Genomic DNA, 19,060 nt, shown 5'->3' on the forward strand with positions numbered 1-19,060 from the left:
TCACTACCTTTATATATTATTTTGCAACAAACATAAAACCTAACAAAAGGATCTATTCCAACTGATACTAAAAGCAAGATTAAAAAAGCTCTGCAGTATACATTTCTCCTTTCTCTCCCCCATCCTTAACTGATAAAATTTGCTAATATAAAATATATTTATCACCCTTGTGATCAAACACCTCCCTACTACCAAACACACTGCCTGTACTGCACCACAGTAAGAAGCTTTAAGTATAAAGCATGTTCAGGAAGGACATCAATTCATTCCTAACTGTTAATAAATCAGGGCAGAGAAGAGGCTGGTGTCGGGCAAGATGTTCCATGAATGAAACCTTTCCTATAGAAAAAAGAGACATATATAAATTAAGCTGTCCTGCAGTTGTATATTTGATTAACAATAATGTTCCTCACCTTGACATTCAAAATATTGCATCTAAAGACAAAAAACAAGAACAGAAAACACAAATAATACATAGTTAAATCTGGTCCCAAGGGCAGACATTCCATTTAGCCTTATAGTACCAGTTAAATATTACTGCCTGACATTTACTATAGATGTGGGGTTTTTTTCTCTTTTGCTGAAGTACAAAGAAATAAAAAGCAGACATTTAATAAGTAAAATAAACATTATATATTGGCACAGTGATTATTATTAGTAACTTTTCCAGAATTATTTACACTTACATTTCCAGACTGCCCACTGCTATTTGTAAGGCTGTTTGTGGAGTTAAGACTGCTGCTCCATTCATTTGCAATTCCTATGCTGTCTGTTGAAAACAGGTGAGCGCCTGGCTTTGATTGACAACCAGTTTGCAGTATGACTACATTCATGGTGTCCTCTGTTGAAGGAATCCCCAACAAATTACACACAGATTCGATACTTAGCTGTGTGAATTTAACAATTACATACCTAGTACCAAACACAGCACCTGTTACATGGAAACATCAATCACACACAAGAAATCTCTTTTTCTTTAAATATAAGCATAAAGGCAATGCAAGAATAATATAATTCACCATTATGTATTTGCAGCTACTAACAAATGTGACACTCTCATATACTTTCTCCATCAAAGACTGGTGGGAGGTAGACTGAGATTCATATATTTAGAGTATTATAGATTTTGGTTTATTTTCCAGAATCTCTATTACACAGGGTTTAAAAACAACATTTTTAGAAATCCTGACTGGAAAGGTAACAATGACATCATAATTACAGGGTTCTTTGTTTTCTTTTTCCAGTCCAGAACCAACTGACTTGTACTATTTAACTTAAAAAGGAACAATAACCTTTGAGAAAGTTCATTATTAACTAATATGTAAATTGTGACCAATGACTTTTTAATTTTCATACCAGAAAATTCAGCTCCAGGTGACCGAACAATTACTTTGCAATTCTCCATAGGCTACTTTGTTAAACTATTAAACACCTTAGATATTTGATTCTTTAAATGTGCAATATATTAAGGAGATTTAGACTTCTAGATTTACAGGCAAATGATGAGTTAGCAAAATCATATTTACTATAGTAAACAATTACAGTTAATAACATTCCTCACCTCATAATCCATGCACACAAGACATCAAAGTAAGGAAGTCAGGACTGAAAACAAAATCTCTTAATAAATTCTACAAGTATGGCAAGATTTTTTTCATCTCTAGCCACTACTGCATTTCTGAAGAGGTAATGAGAAACTACATTTAAAAATAAAATTTAAACATTTCTCTCTACTAGAAACAATAAGTAGTTCTGACAGAGTGTATGAAAGTACAAGCCATAGGAGGAAACAGGAGTATGAGATATGTAGGCACCTTTCTCCAGTGGAGATAGCATAGCTGAGGATTGTTTCTAATGATGTGGGTTTTTTCTATCTAGCATTTGATTTATCACAACTCTGTGGCCTTCTTACTACACAGTCCAATGCTTTACCAAATATTTCCACTATTGTATAAATCACAGAGATAGGGATGTGGCTCACAAAAGAGAAAGGAAAAAGCTACTAGTAAGTACCACTATACACACAAGTCCAGTCCAGCCACATCCAGAAAAAAGAAAAGGAAAAAGAAACCATAGGGGTTGCAAAGATTATGTCACTAGACCCCTGCTGTTCCTCCTACAGAACGAGTGCAGAGTGGGTACGCAGAAACAGATGTGCTGACTTTTTGTAACTGTCTCTTGCTTTCACTACATATCATCTCATTGCATAGCTGATTGCCCAGAGCAAGCCCTGTCAACCCTCACACTGTCCTAGGAAAAGCACTACCCGACTCATGCACTCTCTTAAATCTTCGTTAGCTTTTTTCACCTGACAGAACCATGTACTCGTCCAATAGTCTATAAGTGAGTGTAAGCAGTCATACCACCCTAAAAGGGTAGTATAACACTGCTTTCCAAACATTTCCAACAGAAATAATCTCTCCTTTCTCCTTCCAAAGTATTTAGGGAGAATAGCTTGATTAGTTTTTGCTATCCTGCATACCGATAATATGTCAACCAGACACATTAAATTCAGAACGTGGGCTTCTGCATCATTCCAATTTCTTCCAAGAGTGAACATCATCATTGGTGACCATCTGCACAAAGGCTACAAATTCTACAGTGTAAGCCTCACCCAGTCTAACCATATTTTCTCAAAGACCTATAGCTGTTGTCAACTGATAGAAAAGCAGCAGTCTCAGCTCATGGAGACTAGGATAAAGCCCTCAACAAGAACTTCAACTTTCTAATGCCAGTGCAGTGGTGCTTCAGGGATTATGTATCAGTAGCCTAGGATGTTATTTAGAAATCTGAGATGCAACTTTTTCAGCTATATAGCCTCCTTAGAATTTGCACTAACAAGGCTTGGGTATTTTGAATATAAGAGTTACTATGGTCAGGCTAAGTCTGGCCTTGGGAATCCCATCTTTCATTAGGTCAGAAGTAAGCTTTTTCATTATTGCAATCTTGGCACCAACAGAAGAGAACAGTCTTGGACAAACAATCTGAAGGCAAATACCTTCAGTAACAGAAGCTGTTATACAGGAGATGTGTTCTTTTAAGTGTTTCCAAATTCTTGCCAGCAGAATTTCAGTCTGCCCATGTTTGTGTTTCAGGAAAAAAAAAAATAATCTATTTTTTATTAAGGTGCCAGTTGTAGTCAGGCAGACAGTGGACAAATGAGTGCCGCAGAGTGGAGTTCATTCTTTTAAGAGAGTCCATTCCTGAAGCGTCCCAACATACTCTAGCTACTCTCTGTTTTGCAAAGGGAGACAGGGAGGTACATCAGATGCCACTACTTCCATACTTTTCAGGATCAGGTGCCCTCCCCCCTGTCACAGCAAAGTGTCTTTGGGACTACATTGGACCTAGGCCTTCAGCCAGTGGGGGGAAAAAACAGTGACTGACATTTATAAGACAATACTGTCTGCAGCCATGGCCGCAAGGGGAAAACAGTCTTGGAGGAATACTAATATTCCTCATGATCTTCACAAAAGAAGAAAAGGGAAAAAAATGGTCAGCTGGTTCCGAGGAAGTCATTGAGTGAAGACCAGGAACACTATTGTAGAGAATGTGCGCTTCGACAAATTATTTCTTGTAGAATAATAAAAATTGCTAAAATACACGTACAACTGGTGGGAGAACTTCCTCTACCTGTTCCACATAGCTAGGACTTCGCTGAAGTTACATGGAGAACACCCATAACTTATGATTCAAAAAGATCCATGAACCAAGAGTTTCAGGCTTTTCATACTGATGATAAGATCTACAGCTCTGAAACCATTCTCTCCCCCTTCCCTAATATGGAAGAGCCAGAAACCATTTTATTCTATGGACCTAGGAGTCAGAATGTCAGAGGTGCTGAACTAAGCTTAAAGCTGTTGCCAACAGCAGAAAGGCACTCTTGCTGACAGTAACCAAACATCTAACTTCTGATGGACCATTCAGACTACCAGAGACAGCGGGTGGGTACTGTTGCAAGATTTCAAGTTCATTTGTTGAGATTTCCTGCTTACACAGTCTTAATTCCAGATGATGCAAGCCAAAGAGTTCCAGAGCATGCTGGCTGGGCCATATAAGTCTCTCCTGATGGACATAAAATTCTGTTTAATGTAACTATGCAGAGAAAATGAAGCTGCTGCTTCTCAACTAGCACTGCTAAGATGTTAAAAGTCTCAAGAATTCTCTAAGAGTTCTGGAGACTTTTAGAATACAGGAATTTATCCTACAGAGTAGAAGAAAGAGTGGGGCTGGGGTAGAAGGATTAGCCATGGATCAGAAAGATATCCCTTAGGGAGAATAACATCAGCAAATTGTTAAGTCTGGACCTTCGTTCAGCCCTCTTTATCTTTAGCCTGGGCAAAGCTTAGCTTTTCCTTAGAGATGGAAATCTTGCTTATTGTCAATGACAGCTTCCTTCGAGAATGATTCCTCTCATAGGAATTGAGCATCAACTGGACTGTTAAAGATACAAATGATCAGGATGAAATGAAGTACATCATGATGGGCTATCAGAAGAACTCCAATCTTCAAGAGCTCTGCTGAGTTTATCCTGCACACTCTCCATGCTGGAGAGGCAAGAAAAGAGGCAGCATTCAGTATGCTGTAAGGAAGAAAACAGAGAATATGTAGTGTTCTCCCACAGGAATTTTGTAGCATATCAATATTATACCATGCTGCACATATGCAGTGAATTTGTTTAAATCATACTTTTCCAGCTGTTTCAGGAAATAAAAAATTTGTATCAGATAAACAGAAGAGTAAACCTGGTGCCCTAAATTACTTCTGTAACAATATGTGTACTTTCACACTTTCTTGAGTCAAAGAAGGACTTGCCAACACTGGCAAACAGTGAAGGACTTGATTTAGGAGATAGCCCCAACACCACAAAAGCACAGGCAGTGAGCCGCTTTTGATGCGAAGAAACATTCAATACTGACTTCATTGCCACAATGTTTTGAAGAATTGCTAGGTCTTAGAATAATGGGCTTCTTGAAATAAATACAGGAGTTTGTTTATCCTTCCTCTTCTTTGAGTAACAAAACCACGGAAAAGTAAAACCGATCATCCCACAGAAGTTAAAAGGGAAGTTGACCAAACCACAGATTCTCAGAAACAAGAGCGGTGGGCAGCAAGAATGACTCTATTCACTGAAAGTCGTCTACATAAGCAAGTGACACAATAAATGGTTGTACAGATCATCATATTTGCCTAGACAGGTTAGACAGGGAGAGGGGATGCCATTACTTATCGTTAGAGAATCAGAAAAAAAATACTACTGAATTGCAGAAATTTGGAGCTTTCCAAAATTGGTAGGGTCTCACATCCCTCTTCCCAGCCCTAGAAGCAGAAGGCAAAAAGCAAGATAGGAGAACTTTTCTTTTTTTCCCTTTTTGAAGAATAATGATGAGGTTTTGCCGATTACATAATCAAGCAAAAACTACATAATCAAAAAAGAAAAGATTTATCACCTGTAAGAAACCAGTTACATAGAAATGCTTCAAGTACTGCCTTGCATCACAACTTAAAAGAATGCATAAATAGTTGTTGCAGCAACTGCACACTTCACATTCTGGAGTGCAGGAAGAGTGTAGGGGTAACCTAAGTTCATACTACTGTTAAAAAGAATCTGATGATGCATACCCAGAATTAATCCATGCAGATGCACAAGGAAGAACTGAGTGCTCTCTTGGAAAAAACAATCTCTCTTCCCTTTTTCTGTATGTAACAGTTTGAGTGCAGTGAAGATGTAAGTGGGCTATGAAGGAAAGAAGACAGCTGACATAATTTTCTCCCTGGTCTTTTTCAGTTTAGCTAAGGCCTGCAAGTTCTGCAAATACTTGCAAAGATATTTAAGTTTTACCTGAGAAGTTTACTGTAAGTTTCAATAGGACAACTAATATACTTCAAAAAGTCAAGCATGTGTAGAAAATTGCCAAATCAAGCTCAAAAAGTTACAGGGAAAAGCTGCATTTGTAAAGAAAAGCACCTCCTGTTATACTGCTGATGCAAATTTGATGCAAATGCAGCAAGCTCCCATAGCAATGTATGGTACTAGGAAACATTAGTTAATTTCTAAAAACAAGGGACATCAAATGCCTTTTATGCATTAAAACTAATGATGTTAAGTAACTTCTGTTACCGACGCTTAGAAATGTTGGTTCACCTTTATGAACACTGATACAAAATAACAATTCTTTTACTTACTTTCAACATGTGCAAACGCACAAAATGGACCACGTGGGCAGTAACCTGTTTGGCGCATGTCATTGCACTTTGTAGATTTATATATCTAAACGAAACAGAAGGGTGGTTAACCTAAACATATGTTACGTAATGACAAAATAGAAAATTTTAAAACCTTTAAATGAAAAATCTTGAATATTTACTAATTATATGTATTACAGTTTTCTCAGAAAATTCAGTTCTTATGATCCTTTTTAAAAATCAAGCAGAAGAACAGAATTTTAAGAAAAGCAAACCTGAAAGATGATAATTTTAACCCTCTTCTGTATAATAATAAATAGTAAGTACACAATAATATTTTAGAAAAGCAAGTGTTTAAACTGCTTCGGTTTTCCATGTTGTACAGAAACAAGCCAAACGATGGGAATAAAATGTTCAAAGTCGTTTACACCACTTCTAAGAAATCTTGTAGGAGAAATGATGTATGTAGTAGAGCAGCTTACACAGCAAAAAAAAACCCAACACCAATATGTTTTTTTCAACATAGATCCTTCATTAGGACACCTCTAATACTTAAATCATCCTAACAATCAAACATCTTTCTCTCACCAGACTGGGGTGCATGAGAACTGAAGTAATACTGACTGTTCATGACAGTAATGATTATACAAGTTGCTAGTAAGATCCAGATTCAGTTTATTGCTCTAGCAGGATCTTAATTATCTTTAGGTCTCACAGGGCTGGGAGGAGGAGCTGACATACTATCATACTAGAACAATATTAAGAACCTATTTAAAAGCACACAGATTCTTTAGAAAACTAATCCTGCTGATTTCCAAGTCTGTGGCAACTAGCAGAGGGATCTTTTTGGTTCCCCAAACCTTGGTACTGTGGTCTTTGCCTTTCAGTGTCAGTTGAGTGATTCATGGATCAATAAGTAATAATTCTTAGCTCAGAATGCCACTTCTTTGGCACTTTTGCATATGCTGTATAAAAAAATGTTTACCTTGGACCTCCACCTTAGAGCAAACATGAAAAACGAAACTATTAAAAAAAACCAACCAACAACTAGTTCTGTAAGCTCTTTATTTTAGAGCTATTTTAAGCATCTTAAGATAAATTTCCATCTCATAAGTGATTTTGACTCAAGGCTGAAAATTTAATTATTATATTCACTACTAGTTCATGCATAACCCAAAGAACATCCAAGAAACTACAGTAAAATGCTAGATCTCAAAATTATTACTGATGCTTGTCACTCTACAAATAATTTGTTTATCCTTGAACACTGAAAAAGCGACAAAACATCCATGCTGTAGGCAACCGTTCACCCAAATGACACACTTAAACAAAACAGCAGGACTGATCTTTCCACCAATTTCACTGGGAGCTACCACAGACATTGTGAAAAATGAAGGAGTCATTTGTGGATACCACACCTGAACTAAAAAATGAAGCTGGGCCCATCTCCTTTCTTTCCTGTTCTCTGTTAATTGGTTAAATATAAAACCCCAAATGCTGTATACACGATGCTAAAGATGCAGAAAAAAAAAAAACGAGATGATCTGACTTCCAGATGGTTTCAACAAAACATGTAATTGGAAGTTCAGTCTCAGTTTGAGGTCCTAGCTAAAAAATAGCCTCCCTGATCCTATGAGCTACCCAGATGGCGTGGAGTGCCTTCTGATAAATGCTACAGATACAAGAAGTGATAATATAGATAATATCAAAATGCAACTAGGGCAGAGCTCGCACCTCAAAGACTTATTCTGGAGATGGCCATGTAATCTACACATACTGGTATTATAAGACAGACAGCAAACTCAAAGAACTAAATCATTACAGAAGACTAACTTCCCAGCTACAGACAAGAACACGACTGCTATATATTAACAGCAGAATCAAGCTATTCCTGTATGTGATAACCAAGAGATTTCTTCAAAAAACAGTCACTTAGCCAAGAGGCAATGGCAATATTCTTTATCTGAATTTGGTAAAGAACGGGTATATGAAAACATCCAATAAGAGAAGATGATGCTGGATAAACTGAAATTCAGCTTAAATTAAAGGACATAAAAAAGTAAGGCTGAACTAATGTTACTGACATCAAATAAGTAGACCAAGGAATGAAGGCAACCGATTACCACCATTAAATAGACTGAATTTCATTATGAACCTAATAAAATGAGTGCTTTGAATCCTCAGGTCAGAGACAGAAAAGCTGTATGGAATTTCCATTCTAACCACACAACTGGATGTATGTCAGAGCTGGAGCACAGGAGGGAAAGGACCACAGGGTATGTTGCTGAATGAAAGCGCCTCTTTCAGTGCAGGCACATTGCTAGTTTCTGTGAAATTAAATACTAGACCTAAAATTATGTGAGGTGATAACACTATCCCCACCAAACTGTCTTGATTATCAGTAGGAATTATGTTCAACACTACAACAAAGGCAGAACAGCTAATGGAAACAAGCAAAGACTGGGGTGACTACAGCTGACGTGGAAGCAAATCACCATCAGTTCAGGGCCAGGGAATGAATTAGGTCATTGTTACATCAGAATTTTTTAAAAAAATGGCAAATAAGACAGATGCAGTTAGCAAGCACTTTTTTTAATAAGGCCACCATGTCAGAAGTAGCACATACAACTGAGGTATATTAAGAATAGCTCACATATGTTTGAGAAGAGCAAAACCAGCTAATGCAGGCAACTGCATGTCCACTAATTTTTCTGTCATAATTTAAATTAAAGAGAGAGAAATGGGATAAAGTTAAGAGTACATTTGGCAAAGGCACATCATGGTATACTCACCATATAACTTTGATAACTAAAAGGTCCTTCTCTAAAATGGAAATGTGGTCATTCTAGTAAGTACTTTAATAAAGGATGTGGTAAGATTCATTAATTAAGATAATGAAGAACATGACTCTTAACAATGTTACATATCTGCTGCCAAATTGACTAATGGAGAGGTGACAATAGATGATATGAAATAGGAAGGCAACAAACAAAATTAGTAGCAGAACTCAAGGCTCGGCCTTGTGACTTATTTTAGCACTTTCATTCATAGCTTTTTCATAAATAAAAGTATGGTAGCAATACTAAGCAGGAAGACACCTTTGCTACAGAAAAGGGATGGAATTTGATGCAGAAGAAATTAGATGATCTGAAATAGATCTGCAAAATCTCTAGTAATCAGGACAGTGAAATTCTGGAACAGTATGTCAAGAGTAGAGATAGCTGACACCTATTTAGTATAAAGATGTAGCTTGTCATCTTACAACAGGAAATATATGATATCAAGCTTGCAACAAACCTGGAGTCAGTATTCTAAGAATTCCTTTCCCAGTAAGGTCTTGAGAGGCCTTCAATAATCTTCATAATTGCAAGAGAAATTAGCAATTGCTTGAATAGTCTTCGCTTATATCTTACTAAGTATTGACCTTTTTAATGCAAGAAATTACATCCTGCTGTGAATTCTTCATGTCCATTCAAAGGTCCCAGAATGAAAAACAGATATCCAGTGTTGTATGGGCAGCTTCTAGCATAACATGTCTTTTCAGTATCATGTTTGTTTCCATTAACTGGCACATTTAATATTTTCATAGTGTTGCACAAGAATTGAATCTCAGCAGACGGCATGGCACTGCTCTCTTCCCTAGCATTTCACTGTTATGCTTAGGCACCCAACAAAGTTACGACGACTTTGCCTACAGATGAATCTAAAATCACCTTGTTCTTCTGGAGTGTCTTACTCCAGCCACATGGAAGCTTTCTGCTCTTTCCACCTCCTCCTGACCTATTCAGTTTATCTTAATTATTTGCAATAAAGCTTTTTAAACTATACTTAAAATAGAAATTTGTCCCAAGTTATTGAGTAGCAGTTACTACTGTGACTTCATTAGCAATCAAAGAAGTTAGGTAAAAAAAAGAACACATTTATTTATTCCCCAAACCAGATAATATTAATAATTTTTTCTTAAGCTGTACAGAAAAAAAAGCCTATCAGTGAAAACTACAGCAGTACAAATAACTATTTCTTAGCAAATTTTGCTTTGCTTAAGCAAATACCCTCAACAACTGAATGTGTTGAATGAAATGTCATGGTTTTCATAAATAATATCTTTAATCCATCCATCTAATCCATAACAAATTTGAAATCACTAAAAATAAGTAGAAATTTAGTTCTTACCTCAGGATGAAACTGCTGTTCTGTACGAGAATGACAATATTGACAGCTATCCCCACTTTCACACCTTGAAGGTTCACCCCATTCATCTGCATGTTTTACACTGGGGCAAGGAGTGGACCTAGGAAAAAGTGATGTCCAGAGCATATTTGTATCTAATTCCTAGCACAAGTCTCAAACAATTTCCCACTAAATCTCAGAATCTTAGATTCTGGGACCTATAAAGTTGCAAATTCTGAGAGACTGACTTTTTAAAAATTCTTTGACAGAAAGATGAACTGGTAGGATTCTACCTATCTTCTCTCTAATGACATTTATTCACAGTCTTAAGACTGTCAAGAAAAGCCCATCAATTCTAAACCTTGTATTGCTGCACGAAAAACCACCAAAACCAATGAAGAAACCACAGTGTATAAGAATTATGTAAAATGATGTAATGATGAATGATGTAACGATGAAAAGTAAGAGAGGCAATGCATTAAATTTTGGTCCTAAAAATATTGCTCTGAAATGAAAAATTACAGAACAAAACCAGAAAAAAAAGACAGTTCATAACTGATCTTTTCATAACAAAGGTTTGACCTAGTGATTGCAATTTTTGCTAAGATTTACAGAAGTTGTTTTCATTCTTCACAAGAAAGAAGGATATTTCCATTACAGCTTCATAGTTTTTGTCTTCAGAACTGTCTGATCATTCTGAACAGATGTTTGGGTTTTTTTAAAATAAAATAACAAAATTAGCAAGGCTATTGGGAAAGATGTGTTTTTATTCCATCAGGAAGTCAGGAATATCCAATTGCATTGTAGAAGAACCCAAACAGATCAGTCCATTAACAACTGTTTGACTGACCAAAAAGTGTATTCTTAATATGTATTTATGTACCTGTATTTGAATTTTCTGGGATTTCGTCTTCTATCTCGACTATTGTGATAGTGTGGACATGCATAACCCTGGCGGCAGAGTCTGGGTGGCTTGGTACATTGTTCTGTCTTGTAGCCAGCTAATACAAAATTTGTGTCTGTAAACAGGTCAACAATTAAGAGAAATAAACAATTTTTGCATTCAGAGTTCTTTAGTGAGCTTAGGTATCACACTGCTTTTTGTAAAAAAATTATGATTCACAGACCCCTCCATTCTTATAAACGTAGACTGACTCCTGCATTTTTTAAAAGTCTAACACATTGACATGCAAAGAAATCTTCATTGCTTTTATATTCAGTAGCAATATTACAATAAAGTACCTAAACAAAGCACTAGCAATCTATTGGTAGAGAAACTATCTAGAAATTCTCATGACGTACATTTAATGCTTTGAAAATTAACACCTGAAAATACATTATTCATTTTAGAAAGACCAACACTAAAATCTCATACAATTTAATGTCTGGATTTCTCTTAAGTTTACTGGTGACAGTCCTTTTTTCATCAAAACTGCTTTCATGTTAAAGCATGTTAAGGCTGTCCAGTAAAATCTTTCTGGACAAATTCTAGAGCCTCTTCTCTACCTTTGCCTCTGTTTCTACATCTTTGGTTCCAGGAAGGAGGAACTAGGAGATGACAAACAAGGTTCTGTTTAGAAACAGAAAAATTCAGAAAAACAATGGAGCAAGTAAATAAATTAGAAGGCATAATTTAGCTAACAGCAAGCATGGGTTTGTGAGGAGTAAATCACGTCAAACCTTCTTCCTAAGGTGGGAAAATGCAGGTAAAACAGAAGCAGTCAATGACATGTATCTTGATTTCAGCAAACCTTTCAGCCTGAGATGTTCTCAAAAATGAACTGCACAATACTGCAAGACTCCTGTAGCATTTGTGGACAACTAGCTGAAGAAACATTCTCAAAGAGTCATTTATGATGTTCTTTGAAATAGCAAAAATCATTAATCAGAGTATCACACATAGTCTAATCTTTGTTCGGTCCTTTTCAACAGTTTCATTAAAGACTTAGGAAAATAAGGTTGAAATCACTATATGGATGATTTTCAATCCCCAGAAACTATGTGCAGTCTCACCATATTTACAGGGTTTGACAGAAGCCATACATTATATAATACAGACCTGTCACAATGCAAGGAGTGCAATAAAAGTGCTTGTAGTTGGTCAATTTTGCTGTCTTTTTACGTCAAACATCCAATATTTTTGATCTCAACCTGACATTTAAGCTCTACACATTATCAGTACTTAAATGGTTGGAACTCACCCTGTGGTAGATTTTAAAAATATATCAGGGACAAGTATCATACAACTATCTCCCCTTGAATTCCTTTGAGGTGGCAGCTTCACGTGACCCCTTCCTCTGTTACTGTCCCCACATGAATTTTGTGGATGTAACTGTACCCAGCAGTCTTTTCTAAAGTAAAATTTGGGCAATGGCTCTAACAATATCTGATTGATAGTAACATCTTTGGCTACATAATAAGCAAGTCTAAACCAAGAACATGAGAACCAAATTTGAAAGCCTTAAGAAAAAAAGGGCAATTGGATTTACTTTAAGAGAGCTAATATAATGCTTTCAAGACATTCTTGTATTTTAATATTCTGCTCCAATTTTCTGTTAAATATTCTACTTCAGTCCTGTTAGTCAAGCTCAGCAAAGGGTAACGGTCCATTAACTAGTCTATGAATGACTCAAAAGATGAAGATTCTAATCATTACTACTACTTAGCATAAGACAGAGAGCTCCTACTGACTTTTAAAAACATTTATTCAATTGACACAGATTAGCAACACTTGTATCAAGTAACTAAAAAAGACCTATTAAACGTTTTCAAAACATTTTCAAAATGCAATCTGAATATAAATGTGACAGACAGTACAACTTGTTCACAAATATCCATATTACTTATACAAACCAATTCTTTACTCTGTTAAAAAAGGCTTTTGAACTTCCCCCAGATGAAGACTGAGAATCAACAAATTGGATCAAACACCAATAAAGAAACAGAGAAAGGAGACAGGGTAACATTACCCTGCCATCTTGGATCTTCACTAAGGATCTTCTCAATCATTGCCTGGCTTGCTAAAATTCCTGGTTGCAGATCTGGAATGCCTTCACCGCATCCTAGCTGCCCATTCTGTAAGGTTTCCTGTGCCTGAAGTTCTCTGGAATGGGGAAAAGAAAATAACACTGCTAAACTGTATAGCTACAGTAACCCTATCTGTCACAGGTATATATACCTGTCCAAGTCTTTCAAAATTCTGTCATGTAATCCAGTTCTTAACAAGGCTAAATTGTTAAAAAAAAAAATTAAATTGACTGTATTTCAAACCATTACTTATGCTGAAGCTGGCAAACAATTGTAAGGAATAACTATGTCATACAAATAAAAGAGAACACATGAAGGAATGCTGGCATTATGTACACAGACAACGTTTGTACCAGCAATATCCATCTGTACCTCTGTATGTTGGTGTGCTGACAATTTGAATATGCCATTAACTTCTGATATTCCACTGCCACATAGGACATGGTAGAACTAAAAAAGATATAGGAAGGGCAGTAAGGGTGGTCAGAAATACAGATGGCCTCCTCTGTGAGGGAGAATGAAATACCACAAGACTCTTTGTCTTAGAAAAGTTATGACCGAAGGAACGTACAAAATATAGCTATTCAATACTACATCATATAAAAGTAGCCAAAGTGCTTTTGGCTCACTAAGATTTTGCAAGAAAAGTTTTTCAAGACATTCAGGAGACCTAGTAGCAAACAAAAATCATGAGGACATTGAATCTCTTCTGAAGAATTTACAACTGCTTTGCAAGTAAGCAACCACGAGCTTGCTGAAAGATCATTCTGACTACTGCCAAACTAAAAGGTATTGTATTAGTGGTATAAAACCTCTACCAAAAATCTGAGAAAATTTTACTACACCATTTCAGTAAAATTAAGCTGTACAGAGATTCAACAATGGCAAATCAGTACAAAAGATTGAAAAATAAAAAGATACTATAGCATAATTATATTATGCAGAATTTGAAGCAATGCAGAAACAATGTGAGGAATCAAATACCAGAGGTGGATCTGTAGTGCTCTATGAGAACCAAAGGCCTCTAACTTCAACTGGCACTGCTTTCTCTAGACACAAATATTCGAAGATCCTACCTCCTATACTAAAATACTACTACACAGGGTCTCTGAAGTTTTGAAGTTTGAAGTTTGAGGGGTGCCGTGGTTTATAATGTAACTAGTTATGATATCATTTACATATCATTTCAAGAACTTCCTACACCCCACGTATCCTCCAAGAAAGAAAGTCTCAAAGGAAGAGACAGACCTAAAGCCAAGTGTAAAACCTTTCAAAGTCAAAATATTTCTTTTACAGATTCAGAAAAGGTACGAGCAATGAGAAGGAAAACTGGTAGTTCCTTAAGAGTGCGTTTTCTTTAAGATGGATATGTAGAAGAACAAGGCTATTAAGGGGAATAAACTTCACATATTAATCAGTGATTCTACTGTTATTCCTCTGCTCTCTACCTAAAATGAAGAAACCCTAATATCTGTGTCCACCATAGAGCAAAAATACCACCAAAGAAAAAATAATCCCCGATGTTTTGGACATCCGTATGAATGCTGGATTCCCAGAATCACGAGAAGCAATGGCACATGACCAGTATTCACAAACACCAAAGAAGCCTGAGGCAGCCTACTTGTAGGTTCAAGCCGTTAAACATAGACTCCTACCACAAATGTCTTCTGCTCCTCCTGATGCTCTATACATAGCCAATCACCAATAAACAATCAGGTAACAGATTAAAAGACATTTAGAGAACAGAGCTTGGTTTCAGCCTTGCTATAGAGTGGTTCCTCATTCCAATAGAGTACAAAAGATTACAAAGATACTAAGCATTCTGTATTCAGACTGACGTGGCATCATGCTGCGTATGCTAAATGGGGAAAAGTTAGAAAGAAGAAAAAGGACCGATGTCTTGCAGAAGCAGCATCAACTAGCTATTTAACAAAAGTCTTCTGGAAAGAAAAGCTATATATAACTAAACAGTATGCGACCAGGCAATGCAGCAGTGAATTCTGTGGCAAAATAACAATTTAACTAACTATGAAATTACTGAAAAGGCACTAACTTTACTAAAATTACTGTGAAGGGAGAGCTATCAGCTCCCAACAGATGGCTGGGAATACAGGACAACAAAGGTAAGAATGTAAGGTAGCAGCCATACCAGCTCAGATCAAAGGTTCATCTAGCCTGGAATCCTGTCTCCAACAGTGGCCAATAGCGGATGCCTAGGGAAGAGTATAAGAATAGGGCAAGCATGTAGTGATACTGCCCCAGAATGCTCTTCCAGTGTCCAGCAAGAGATACTTGTGACCCTCCAAGACTTCAAAGCTCTCTAGGAATTGGTATCTTTTCCTACTGAGTATATACAGACCACTTTCTGTAGCAAGACCTCCCCTTAAACCCATTTATAACACCTCCCAACAACATACTTATCTCCCAGCTTTTGCCACAGCTAAAACTAATACCTATCAGTACCATAATTCACAAAGCACCTTCTTTCGACAATAAATGTATTACACGTTAGAGAGGCAGAAAATTATACTGATATCTTACACATGAAAAAAATACACAATGATTTAAAAAACCTGCAATGTCAGTAGGCAAAACGTCAAACATACAAGCTGAGAACCTGAAAGATGGCTTAAAAAAATCATAAATTTGTGAATGTAAAAACCATGTGCAAATTTACAAGGCATAAATGACAAAAGGCAGAGTATCTGGTCTTGCACCGGTCATAATAATTGCATATATGGCTCCTGAAATTACAAGCTACAAAACCTTAGTATTTGTATTTCTATCTGGTATCATGATGCACAGTGAATTGTATTCGTATGTTCACAGTTACAGAAGCAAGTATATTTAGTTACAGAAGCATGGATATTTTTCATGCAAAGCATACTGCATTTTCTGGTATGTGGTGATAACAGACAGGTGGTATTTCCTGCTAATTAGGCTGAAGAATTCGAAACAAGACTACCTTATATCATACACTGGTGGTCTAAGGTCATGTGGACCATGGGCAAAGGCACAGTGAATTCCATTCTTCACACAGTGACCCCGGGCATCTGTTTCATGAATGCATGTCCCAGTCTTGTAATATCTGAGATGATACTTCCTTTCTGTATCCCCTGTTGTTCGATGCAGGTAAGGGCAACTACATAACAGAAAGAGAAAAGTTAGAGCACTGCTTTGATTTTTGTTTTTTTAACAATTTAATTCTGAATTATGCTGTATCTCATATTAACAGGTAACTTTGCAGGATTCTTCAAACAAGAATTGTTCCAAACAAACCACCATCACAGGTCACCCTCAAAATTAAAAACATTAATCTGTTTCTTAGTCTCTGCTAAAGTTATAAGGATTTATAGCAGGCTGGCTCACAAAGATACTATTAATAAATCTAGTAAGCACCCCTGTAAGCATCATCTGAGCTTAGGAATCACATCTTCCATGCTGATGAAAGTTCAAATAATTTCCATGCTAAGCCGTACAAGAATTTTTTTTTAATGTTAGCATCATCTAAAATCAAGGGGTACTTGAATCACAGTGGGTTTTTCCCTGCCTGCTCTGTATAGACACGGAACTTACTGAACAATCTCAGGTTAAATCTAAAATTACTCTTCTATTAAAAGGAAGAGAACAAATTTTACATCATCAATATGTCTTTGTACATATACTAACCATTCTTCAGACACGACTATATGAGTTATGGTCTGTACTTTAAAATGGCTAGTATCATATATGGATTATAATTCCAATTAACAATAGTAAACAAACTTAAAAAAAAAAAACCACAAAAAATATATACACAGGGATTTCTGTTCTCTCCCAGTTTATCTCAGTGTAATTAATTTCAGTCTCTGCTGGTTTTGAAAAAAAAAATACTCATCTCCAAAAACTATGTTCCCCCATCCCAAAGTAAAAAGAAACTGTGTCAAAAAGCTTAGAGTGTGATACAGAACAATGAATGAAAAGTCCCACAGGAATATTTCACTTTGAATGAAGGGAGAATAGCAAAGCACTAGGTAGACTTTAACAGTCCTAAGATTTTATGCTGACTTAAGGTTTATTCACTACACGCTAAAAAGGTTATTTAGAAACTAGACTAAAGAAATGCAGTTGTTTGCAAACATGTACAAGTCCGGTATTTAAATATTTACATCAAAATCATACATTTTTTCTGCTGTGCTGAACACCTGCAGCTTGTGCTGACTTCCAGGAATTGACACTGTTTATGACTTCTGAGGATCAAGTTGCTTCCTTGGAGGAATTTAAAACTGATATTCTGTTAAACAAGATAAATGGGCTGCAGCCAGTGATTTGCACCTATCTCTTTAAATCCCAACAGAATTAATTAGTGGGAAGACTAGGTATACCAAATTCAGTGCTACATCTCGTTCTGTCAGTGTAAGATGGAGCACAGTCTACATTCAGGATCTGGAAGTAGTTCTTTCACAATTCTTGGCTCTTCATGGAAAGACAGATAGGATACAATCTTTGTTGTACCCATTATAGTGCCTCAGCTGAACTTTGTGAGAAATTCTTTGTGATGTGTGAATAGCACTGACACAGCCCTCCTGTTCTGCTAGAATTGCTACTGATACAGAAAAATGAGAAAGCCCAAAAGTCAATTGGACACTCTTGCCAGCACTAGTCCTGTACAGAACTCTAAACAGGAGGAAATGCAATCTGAGGCTGTATTTTTGTTACTGCTAACTGTCCCACCACTAGCAGACTCTTTGCAGGGGTCAAATGTTTCCATTTTCCCAGCAAACTGTTCATTAGAAACTCTAATCTTTCATTCATATACACACATCTCACAAAGGTGAGAATACTCTGTCATATCCTTATGCATAATATTCACACCTCCATTTTCATCTATTTAAGTTTGCTTGTCCCTGTTGGAAACAAGAATTAAATGTCTTATCTTCCATGCAAGAAGTATACAAGTGTTTACATCTCATTGCTTGTCTCTAAGTCCACGGTTCCTTATCAGAGGGCAAACACGTTTGCTTAAATATCTGCAGTTTTTCCCTTGCAAAATTGCCTCAGTGGAGGTCCCCTAAAAACATGTGAATGCCTTCAATTATTTCTAAATTACTGTTGTGTTTTTTTTTAAATACATAATTCAATGTAATATATATATAGATATATATATATAGCTTGTCAGACAAGGTAGGCATAATTTGTTGCACACAATGTGAGAGAGGGGGAAATACTCAGGTCACAATTCTTCTCACAAAAAGACAATATGAATTCCAAAAACAAGCTGGGAAAGAAGAATAAACTGTGTCAAAAAAATCTTACTTCTGCTAAATTAAGCCTAGGTTTGTTTGCCCTAAGAATACTTGTGCCATCAATAGCTAATGAAATCTGGATGTTATTGAAAGCACAGCTTTCCTGCTGCACATTTTGCTAGCCGCCTGAAGAGTCCTGTAACAGGTGAAGTCCTCCTCCAGAAACTAACAGAATGCTTTAATGAGGCTATCCAGTTTGCTATCTGAATTTTGTAAGAACTAGATAGAGCTTGTTCTAAAGGCGACTCGGGGGGACTAAACAGCTTGCAAACCTCAAATGCCAAAAACAATGCCATCGATTTTGCATGTGTATGTTTTACATAAAAATGTGTTATTCATACAATACCACAATAATACATACGCTATTAACCACAGACGACATCATCAGCTGT

At 36.5% G+C, this 19,060-nt stretch overlaps 1 protein-coding gene across 11 annotated transcripts in view; it reads right to left on the bottom strand.

The window, feature by feature from the left end:
- The window catches only part of UNKL (unk like zinc finger), a 59,680-nt gene that overhangs the window by 35,016 nt on the left and 5,604 nt on the right, over positions 1 to 19,060 (bottom strand). For 8 of the 11 annotated variants that reach the window (XM_064461244.1, XM_064461243.1, XM_064461242.1 and 5 more), the window contains 6 exons: positions 16,349 to 16,525; positions 13,326 to 13,459; positions 11,240 to 11,375; positions 10,360 to 10,477; positions 6,187 to 6,271; positions 687 to 841 (listed from right to left, as the gene is read on the bottom strand). In XM_064461244.1, the coding sequence (XP_064317314.1) occupies positions 687 to 841; positions 6,187 to 6,271; positions 10,360 to 10,477; positions 11,240 to 11,375; positions 13,326 to 13,459; positions 16,349 to 16,525 (805 nt within the window). Of the gene's footprint in view, positions 1 to 686; positions 842 to 6,186; positions 6,272 to 10,359; positions 10,478 to 11,239; positions 11,376 to 13,325; positions 13,460 to 15,532; positions 15,597 to 16,348; positions 16,526 to 19,060 lie in introns of those variants that run through there. The other 3 variants (XM_064461249.1, XM_064461248.1, XM_064461250.1) reach the window with 3 other exon arrangements.

This window comes from Phalacrocorax carbo, chromosome 10, assembly GCF_963921805.1.
Source record: "Phalacrocorax carbo chromosome 10, bPhaCar2.1, whole genome shotgun sequence".
Taxonomy (NCBI): domain Eukaryota; kingdom Metazoa; phylum Chordata; class Aves; order Suliformes; family Phalacrocoracidae; genus Phalacrocorax; species Phalacrocorax carbo.